This window comes from Lissotriton helveticus, chromosome 4_1 (assembly GCF_964261635.1).
Source record: "Lissotriton helveticus chromosome 4_1, aLisHel1.1, whole genome shotgun sequence".
NCBI classification, from domain to species: domain Eukaryota; kingdom Metazoa; phylum Chordata; class Amphibia; order Caudata; family Salamandridae; genus Lissotriton; species Lissotriton helveticus.
In genome coordinates, this window is record NC_136063.1 from 482498220 (window position 1) to 482508852 (window position 10633).

The following is a 10633-nucleotide window of genomic DNA, read 5'->3' on the forward strand; positions in this document are numbered from 1 at the left end:
CTAACGCGTTCTGCAGCAGGGCCACAACTGGAGTTTCCCGGCGTGGATTTTCTGCAAAACAAAAGCAATCAACATTAGAAATGTGGTAGCGGTGCTGACACAACCCTAAAACCTAGAAGCCCCAGAGACAGCACCCCTGAGACAGGCAAGCGAGCAATATAACGCCTACACGTTCACGTGCAATAGGCCAAATGTTTTCCTAAGTAAATGCCTGTCACAGACTTTGTTAATTCAAGAGCCCTAGGACTTTGCTGCTAGTACCACTGTCACTCTCTCGCCTCTCCGAATACTCCATTATACTACCTCCCATCCAAAAGCTTATCTTACCTGTAATTTGTGTTTGAGGGCTGGCTCCACCTGGAATTCACAGAGTCCTAACGCGTTCTGCAGCAGGGCCACAACTGGAGTTTCCCGGCGTGGATTTTCTGCAAAACAAAAGCAATCAACATTAGAAATGTGGTAGCGGTGCTGACACAACCCTAAAACCTAGAAGCCCCAGAGACAGCACCCCTGAGACAGGCAAGCGAGCAATATAACGCCTACACGTTCACGTGCAATAGGCCAAATGTTTTCCTAAGTAAATGCCTGTCACAGACTTTGTTAATTCAAGAGCCCTAGGACTTTGCTGCTAGTACCACTGTCACTCTCTCGCCTCTCCGAATACTCCATTATACTACCTCCCATCCAAAAGCTTATCTTACCTGTAATTTGTGTTTGAGGGCTGGCTCCACCTGGAATTCACAGAGTCCTAACGCGTTCTGCAGCAGGGCCACAACTGGAGTTTCCCGGCGTGGATTTTCTGCAAAACAAAAGCAATCAACATTAGAAATGTGGTAGCGGTGCTGACACAACCCTAAAACCTAGAAGCCCCAGAGACAGCACCCCTGAGACAGGCAAGCGAGCAATATAACGCCTACACGTTCACGTGCAATAGGCCAAATGTTTTCCTAAGTAAATGCCTGTCACAGACTTTGTTAATTCAAGAGCCCTAGGACTTTGCTGCTAGTACCACTGTCACTCTCTCGCCTCTCCGAATACTCCATTATACTACCTCCCATCCAAAAGCTTATCTTACCTGTAATTTGTGTTTGAGGGCTGGCTCCTTCATTTCTTCATTGTGCAGAATCCAGGCATCAGCATTATGGGTAATGGATAGGGTGAGTCTGGAGGAGGAGGACTCAGGATAGACGACCAGGACTGAGTTCTTGTCAACTAACTGTTGTGAACCTGAGGAATGCTGCGGCATCAAAATCAAGATAGTTCTGTTGATGGGCTTGTTGTTTTATTGGTTGATTACAGTTTTGTTGGGAATGTGATGAAGCACTTGCTAAAGAAAGGCAGACACACAGGAATAAAAGTGAATAAGGAGGACTATTTACAATTAATGAATGATTGAGTCATTTTCAGAACTCGCTGTCAGGGAAGCAGAACTCGTCCTCATACTCTGCTAACTCATCAGTCGGGGTTACTTCTGGTAACTGAGGAGAACTTTCCTCGGGTAGGGCGGTGTCCTCTTCTTCCTGCGTGCATTCTCGTACTCTGTAATCTGGTGGTATGAAGTGCTGGTTCATCTTTATCAAGGTGAGCCGCTCCACATTTGCGGGCAAGAGGCGGGACCTTTTGGAAGTCACAATGCCACCAGCAGAACTAAAAACACGTTCTGAAGACACGCTTGCGAGTGGGCAAGACAAGTAATTGATAGCCAGGTTGGTGAGCTCTCGCCATATTTTTCTTTTCCCATGCCAATACGCCAATGGGTCCTCAGTAATATTGACCTCTGTTGAGTCATCCAGATAGGCCTGCACCATTGAAAGAATGTCCTCCCGGATTCCTGTACTTTGCACTTCTGTGTCCTTTCTAGGACCAGGAAACCCTAGCTGAGTTAGCCAACTCGCTTCAGACATATCGCATGCGCCTGGTGGAGATGATACGGTTGCTGGTGTGGTTAACGGCTCAGAGGAAAAATCACTCACTTCTGCCACAGGCACAGATGGTGAAGTGCTTTTTTGGGACGCCTGATCGCCTGCTGATTCACTAGTAGTACTGTCTTCTCCTACAGTTTCCTTCCGTTCTATTTCAAAACGAATGGCTGACTGAGCTAGCCAACCTTTGTACTCTGTAACATCCGATGTTTCAAAAGGAATTATTACTTTGCCAAACAATGGCTTTTTGTAACGTGGATCCAGAATAGTAGCACAAATGTAGTGCTGTTGTTTCTTGATATTTACAAGCCGTTCATTGCTAACTAGGCGTTGTAATAATCTCTGCGCCAACTCATGTGCTTCGTTCTTTCCAACGTCCTTTAATTGTGAAGACACCACCTTGACTTGGTGCTCGAGCTTCAGCAACAGTGGGATAGCTTTGCTCAAAGAACAGTCCTCCCTGCTCACGTCACGCGTGAAGACCTCAAAAGGCCGAAGCATGTCTGTCAGGCTTTTAACTAGCTGCCATTGCTCCACCGCTAGTATCATTCCTGTCGTATCACCACCCAGGTTGTAGAAATACTCATTGACTACTGGAAACAGCTCATGCAGACGCTCAAGCATGTAGAAGGTTGAGTTCCAACGTGTTGCCACCTCCTGGATAAGTGCTTTCACTGGCATTCTACGTTCATTTTGCTTGCGCCTCAGCTCCTTCCGGGCCTTAAAAGAATGGTTGAAATGTGTGCATATTCTTCTGCAGATGGTCAGTGTTTTGTCGACTGCAAGTTCTTTTTTCAAAAAATTTTGCACAACAAGGTTGATACAGTGCGCCAAACACGGCACTCTGAAATAGAAACCGTCCTCCATGGCCTTAACTACATTCCTGCCATTATCTGTAGAAACATAACCAACCTTGCAATTTCTTGGGCGCAGCCATTGCAAGACCTTTTTGTTAAAGTCAGCCAAAATGTTGACTGCAGTATGACTTTTCTCCATGCCAAACATGGCTAATGTTGCATGTTTACGAGCACCCTTAAAAATCTCGACCAAGTCACCACCTGCATTTATCTGTTTAATAACCCCTGAAAAAGAGACCCAGTGTGCAGTGATGCACATGTAATCAGTTGCTGCGCAACTGGTCCACATGTCTGTTGTCAGGTGTATAGTGTGAACAGCACTCTTCTGCAAAGCTGCCCCCACCAACTCAAGCACCTCTTTGTGTAGTGCTGGAACAGCAACCCTGGCAAAATAGTACCGGCTAGGAACCTTCCATTTAGGGGCCAATGTTGCCACGAGTTCAAGGAAACCCACACCTTCGACAAACGAAAAAGGGAGAAGGTCCACCGCTAGCATTTTTGCCAGCTTAGTGTTATAGAGGCGTACAGTTGGGTGGTTGCGTTGAAATTGCGCATCTGAGGAGAACATGGCTGAAATGGTGCGCTGGACAAATTTACGGGATGATGCTGATGCCTTCTTCGACCCACTTCTGATCAGTGTTGACATTTTCCGCATTGGTGTGTCTCCCAGACTCTCAGTGTGCCTGCTATGTGTTACGGAGGGTGTGGTGCTGCAAGGGGTACTGGGTGCAACCGGACACATGTCTGACGCTTCTTCTACCTCCCCATCATCTTCAGATGAAACACCTACTATGGGTATATTTTGGCCACTTGCCCTTTGGGATCGCTTTCCCTTGACGTTTGCTAGGTGCGGAAACCATTCGACAGCGTGCTTTCTTTCAAGATGACCTATCTGGCCTCCGGTTCCATAGTTGGTACCAGTCTTACCACGGCTAACGCTAGTCTTACAAATGCAACAAACGGCTATGTTATCATATTTTTCATGGACACTAAAAAAGTTCCAAACTGGGGACTGGAAACTTCTGGTTTTGCCGCACGAGGTGATACTGCTGCCAATGCCAGATGAAGCAGTGGTGGATGAGCCTTGCAGACATCTACTGGGTTGTGCAATTATTGCAGCAACCTTACTTGAGGGAGTCGAGCTGGATGGAGTCCCCCTCCGGGGAGAAAATATGGGAGCTGTAGGTTTTGTTGAACTTGTGGTACTACTTGACTGCGTTGGTGGTGCTACCAGTGGCACGTCGCCAGGGTCACGCTCAGCATGACGTCGGGATAGGGTGTAAATGTCTGTCTGCTGCATGGCCGGTGTGGCTGGACTGACATGTGTGATGACTAGGTCATTGCTGTCATCCTCTTCAACAACATCAGAATGCACCACTTCATCAAGTCCGACGTTCGGATCCATAAGTATGAGCTTTCCGGGGCCCTTCCTTTTAACATTTGATACCATTCGCAGCTCATGGTGTGCCTCCCTCTCAGACGTCGGAGATGGTTGCCAATCCAGATCCAGATCATCATCTGATGGAGCGGGGCTTGAAGAGGAACTTCTACACACCCTCCTTGATCTTTTCCTTGCTGGGGAGCTGGGAGAAAATGAATCATCAGGAGGAGTGGCTTCGTCTTCCTGACATGATACCCCGGCTCCAAAGTCAATTTCCTCCTGTGCCCCTACTTCTGGAAGAACAACCATTGTGGGCACTTGCACCGCTCCATGGCCATCTTCACTGACCTCTACTTGCAAGTCTCCATGGACCTCTCCTTCTCGGCCTTCTCCTTCTCGGCCTTCTCCTTCTCGGACAGCTCCTTCTCGGCCTTCTCCTTCTCGGACAGCTCCTTCTCGGCCTTCTCCTTCTCGGCCTTCTCTTTCTCGGCCTTCTCCTTCTCGGCCTTCTCCTTCTCGGCCTTCTCCTTCTCGGACAGCTCCTTCTCGGCCTTCTCCTTCTCGGCCTTCTCCTTCTCGGACAGCTCCTTCTCGGACAGCTCCTTCTCGGACAGCTCCTTCTCGGACAGCTCCTTCTCGGACAGCTCCTTCTCGGACAGCTCCTTCTCGGACAGCTCCTTCTCGGACAGCTCCTTCTCGGACAGCTCCTTGCGCATGTACTTCTGCTTGTACTAGTAGCCCATGCAGTTGTTGTTGCGGCTTTGGTTGTTGAATAGTACTTGTGAGATGAGTTAAAACCTGTGTTGATGGCGTGCTGCTACTTTCTTGCGATGATCCAACATCACTGGTCGTTGGTGATTCAACAACTAAACAGGCTACCTGTGCAGCACTCATGGTGGGCCTTTGTTTTTTTGGTTGTTGTTGCCCAAAAAATGTCTTGGTTGAGCAACCAGTCGCCTTGGTAAGTGGTGCCACTTGCTTCTTCTTCTCCTTAGTAGAGACATCTTTCTTGGAAGAGGACCTACGGGCACCTCTTTTTGGAGCCATCTTCTTCAGATGTCGGAACAACAGGCCGCAGCAGCACTTCTTCCTGGCACTGATGCTCAACGATGATGATGCGTAGTTTTGTGCACCTAAACGCAAACGAAGACAGAGGAACATCAGTAAATATAAATGTTGCATATGTAGCGCTTGAATAAACAGTTAGCAAGTAGGCATTTATGAATACACACGTGCACACCACACAATATGGAATTTTCAAAATTAGGATTTGCTAAATTTTTGGGAAACAGGAATTTAACATTGATCCAAGAGAGCACACACACAGAGGGTTGTGCTTTCATGTACCCCTGACTCCGCCTGGGCACAATGGGTGAAAGCAAGGCACACCTATGTCTCAAAGCTCACTGCCTGCCTTCAAAATGGCCGCTTGACCCCCCCATCCACATGGCCAGGACCATGCCTCAAAATGGCCACCACCAACATAGCCAGCACCCAACCCCTACTCCAAAAAGTGAAAACACACAACACAAATCAAATCACCACAATCCAATGCCATCCATCCATTTTCAGAAGGCTTATGCTGCCTGCTGGTGGTTTTCCGGTGCAAAATTGCATTTTTTACAATTTCGCGAGTGCGAGATTGTTGCTTCACGGCGCGAACGTGGCAAAAACCCACAAAATCCGCGAACAGACCGATTCTGGGCCCCCCTGGGCATAATGGATGACATCAGAGCACAGTGGGTGCAGGCCTATGGCACAAAGCACACAACTTACAAATGGCCCCTAGACCCCCACCCACACGGGACCAGACAATAAAATGGCCCCCACCCCCATAGCAAGCCCCCAACACCACCCCAAAAAGTCCTAAAACACACAAAAATCAGCACAATCCAATGTCATCCATGCCCTGGCCAGAATCATGTTAACAAAAATAATTTCAACAAAACAGTTGTATCATCCATGCACCCATAAATAAGCCTGGTGGTTTTCAATTCATGTGCAGCAGAATTGTAATTTTTACAATTTCGCGAGTGCGAGATTGTTGCTGCGCGGGACACGAGCAGTGCGAACACAAGCAAAAACACATCCTCAGCTCGCGAACTTGCAGATTTTCCCCCCAAAAAAGTCGAAAAAAAACAACACACACAAAAATCACCACAAACAAACAACATCAACTTACTTCTTTGTGAAATCAAAATTCGAATCCAAAAGTAATCCAGAAAGCCTCAAATCCAAATATCCAGCAGCAACCACAAAAAGTAATCCTTCCCAGTCAAAAATGATCGAAAAGTGGCCAGGAAATGGAGGAGCTTGCTGGACAGGAACAGGAAGTTGGAGACTGGGGCACTTCCTTCACCCCACCCCTATGGGAGGAGCTTGCTGGACAGGAACAGGAAGTTGGAGACTGGGCCACTTCCTTTACTAAGTAATTTTTGTACTTTCGATAGTGCGAGATTGTTCCTGCCCGCACCGCGGACCGCGAGCAGCGCGAGCAGTGTGAACACAAACAAAAAATCCGCTTCGCGCGGATTTTGCGTATTCTCGCCGCATCCGCGAGAGTTCGCGGATTGCGGATTCTCCGAAAATACGAAAAATCCGCGAGCGTAACGGATTTTACGCCCATGCTTAGTCATAAGCACTGAATATTCCCGCCCAGTTGATCTGGGGGCGTGCGCATGAGCCCATCTCAGATTCCTCGACAGGACAGGTGCCCAGGCCAAGCCAGTGTGGATGCAGCCGAAATACCAGGAAGCTGACAGATACTCTAAAACGGAGCCAAAAGCCGGGCTAAGTGGTTTGAAACTGCTGTGGCCTCGTCATCACAGTAAGGAGCATCAGACTTTGGGAACGAGTCGTGAGGCTGAGGTAAACTGCGTTCTCTTCCAGGGGATCCTCATCAATAGTCATAAGCACTGAATATTCCCGCCCATATGCGGGACCCCGGAAACAATATAAAAATATATATGTAAAAAAACACATATATCTCGCTCCACATATATGTACGTACATATATTATTTTTCTCACACCAATGCAGCTCCAAAACTGAGGCTAAAACAATATAAACACATGTACATGTACTGCAATTAGTAAGGAAACAAAAAACACATTAGGTCAAATATCCCTTGAACTTTGTGTTTTAATGAGTAAAACCACTCATAAATCCTGAAAATTGCATATAAATAGACATTGTTAGCCCTCAGGCTGCATTATAAAACAATAGCTTAGAAAATGAAACCATTTTCAACAAAAACTGGCACCGTGCCTTTAAGGCAGCCAAGACCCCAGGCTTCCCATCATGCATCAGGGTTGACAGTTAGGTCAGTTGTTCTTTGCATTACCCTGATGACAGGGCTCAACCATAAGATTGTAATAGTACCGAATCTCATTTACCTGGGGGGAGGGTGGGTTGCTTATGACTTTGATGAGGATACCCCTGGAAGAGAACTAGGATTACAGGTAAGTAACTTATCCTTCTCTTCCAGGGGATCCTCATCAATAGTCATAAGCACTGAATAGAATAGCAAGCCCATCAACCACCTGCAGGTAAATGAGAAGTACATGACCCAACCAAATTATAAGAGCCAATAACTCAGCTGTTAAACAGATTCCTCAGGGAGGCCTGGCCCACCTGTGTATCTGCTCTCGTGTCAGAATCTAGACAGTAATGTCTGGTAAATGTATGGACAGACCTCCAGGTCGCCGCTTTACAAATCTCAGAAATGGGCACATTATGCAGGTAAGCCGCCGTGGCAGCTCTACCTCTAGTGGAATGCGCTTTAGGGGTAAACCCCAGAGGTTTTTGCGCCAATTGGTAAGCAAGTTTGATACACGAAACGATCCATCTGGAAATGGAACGTTGCGATGCTGCATGACCAGTTCTGATCGATCCATAGTTAATAAATAACTGATCAGAATGCCGAATAGATTTGGACCTGTCCAGATAGAACTTTAAAACCCTTTTCAGGTCCAAAGAGTGTAAAGCCCTCTCAGCTGGAGAAGAGGGAATGGGAAAAAAAGTGGGGTGAGAGATCGACTGATTGACATGAAAATCTGACACCACTTTCGGCAGGAAAGAAGGGTGCGTTCTCAGCACTACTCTATTCAAATGAAACACTGTATATGGTTCCTTGGTACACAGAGCCTGAATCTTGCTCACCCTACGGGCTGACGTAATCGCTACCAAAAAAGCCACTTTCCAGGAAATATGCTGTAAAGTAGCTTTATAAATCGGCTCAAAAGGAGGGCCCATCAACTTTGATAGTACTTGGTTCAGCTCCCAGGGGGGAGAAGGAGGACGTACAGGAGGGTACACCTTTTTCAGACCCTGCAGGAAATCTTTTACCGCTGGCAACTAGAAAAAAGAGGTTTGTGAAGGTGATCGCCTATAAGCAGTTATAGAAGCTAAGTGCACTGTAGTGTAGTTCCTATTATCCCAATAGGCTCTGCGCATTGGAATAATACCTTCAATAGTATAGGCCTAGACCAGACGTTAACTAGGTCTTCTATTGTCGATATTAGACTTAAAGTTTTGGGTTTGCCAGCTAGCTCAGAGTTCACTAGAAACTTTCTCAAATAGGCAAGGAGGAGTTGAACCTCCCTGGATAGACAAGAAGGGATTTAGTTTCTGACAACCATAGAACATGACAACTTTGCTCTCCCCTAATCAAGAGTGTATCTCTAGAGTCGTGTGAAAACAAAAGACAACTTATTTTACTCAGTCAGTACGTGCATTCTTAGTCTCACCAGATTGTAGAGAAAAGGAAGAGACGGGTGTGTTCAATAAAAGATGTTATTTATTGATCAGTCTCTTTTCTCATACAAGAGAAATGGATCGATATTATCGCAATACTTATGGTTAAGTAAAGTGCATACAATAAAAGCAGAAGTATAAAATAATACTGTAAAAACATTTATATGGTTTCTAAGCCATAAGGTGGTTTAAAATTGATAAAATAGATACATACATATAAACATTTGACTAATCGTACTCAACTGGTGCTTCTAACCACGCCTACCCCGGTGTACCTGACCTAAGCCTAATACGTGGGCGGGAATAGAAAGTAGTAGTTTAAGTTAAGTTTGTTTTGCCAAGTGACTGACTCAAGAAGTCTCTGCAAGGGGTTATTCAGTTCTGTACCTGGAATCTAGGATGAATGAGGGATGGTATCTCTCGTCTCTGGTCTCGATATTCCAGGCTGCCTGCGAGGGCTACCCGGAAGCGCCGGAGCTGGATTTCTCGGCAGGAGAAAGCAGCGTCTCGTTCTCAGCGTGTCAGGAAGGCGGGGCTGCGCCAGCGGGGTCTGCTCTGCTCTGGGCTTCGGCAAGTCTGGCTGCTCCGATCTCGTCACCACCGCGTGTGTTTGCTTAAGGCAATACCGGTAATATTTATACCTGTAAGGTGCCGAGATTGACGTAAGGATGGACATAGATACGTCAATAAGGATGTCATACGACTTGGTCGTTAGCACATTCTTTTGCTGAAGTTCTCGATGAAATCAAAACAATGGCCGCAGGGTTTTTCCCAGGTTGTCATAGGTTTGATTTGTTTTGAGAACTCCGTATGCCTTATCAGGGGCTGGAGGAATATCGCTTGTCTAATTAGATGGCAAGCGTTATGACCTAATCAGATAACACGTTCCTGTGCCGTAGTGTGGCTTAATCAGATAACGGTTTCTGCATCATGGGATGGCTGCTAGTTAACTTGTTAACCAGAACAGGGTCAGGAATAGGGGGATCGATACAGAACCTATAGGAATACATCACACCCACTCCACGCTAACTATTGCCATGTTTACGAATCTAGGCATAGTAAAACATACTGTAGAGTATTGTGTATACCTTACCACCCCAAAATACATATAATGCATTTCGAAATTATCTAATATACGGAAAAAACAGTCACATGTATTATATGCATTCAAGCTGTAGAATAATGCTAAAGTAATCACGCATATGTATACATTATTGCTAATTGGTATATGAGAATTTACACATGAAATGGCTCTTAATACAGAACAGAAGAAAAAGGTTCGAGACCATTTCATCACAGAATGAAAATAGTTATGAACATACCAGCGGGCAGCTAATGTCTATAAAGGTTTTAAAAATAGAAATTTTAGTACTTTAAGAATAGGTCTTACTTTAAGCAGAAGATAAGTGTCCCGAAAAATCGAAAAATATTTTGGGGCTGCTGAAAAATTGCTGTCCGTGAACTGGAGGGGAAATCGTTCATGGTATTCTGTTATTAAAGTTGAAGGCCAAATTCAGGGAACGCCGTGTGCTAGCTTGCTCAAAAGTCTCTATTTCTGCTCTGGTGAGAACATCATATCATTTAGACTGTCGAAAAAGCTGTCAACAGCTTCCTGGGAGAGTTCCACTAACTCGGAAAAGGATGTAACCATGCATTCATGTGCATGATTGTCTCCATTGACGTTTTGATTAGTATTGCTGACAGAAGGTCGTACCTGAT

The 10633-nt window shown here is 46.0% G+C and overlaps 1 protein-coding gene across 1 annotated transcript; it reads right to left on the reverse strand.

Annotated features, from left to right (window-relative positions):
* Positions 1-731: 731 nt before the first annotated feature.
* On the reverse strand, positions 732-2959 carry LOC144827199 (zinc finger BED domain-containing protein 6-like). The gene is made up of 2 exons (XM_078685599.1): positions 1076-2959; positions 732-799 (listed from the first exon to the last, which is right to left on the reverse strand). Exon 1 carries the CDS (start codon positions 2925-2927, stop codon positions 1404-1406), a length of 1524 nt encoding a protein of 507 aa, XP_078541725.1. The 5' UTR covers positions 2928-2959; the 3' UTR covers positions 732-799; positions 1076-1403.
* Positions 2960-10633: the final 7674 nt, after the last annotated feature.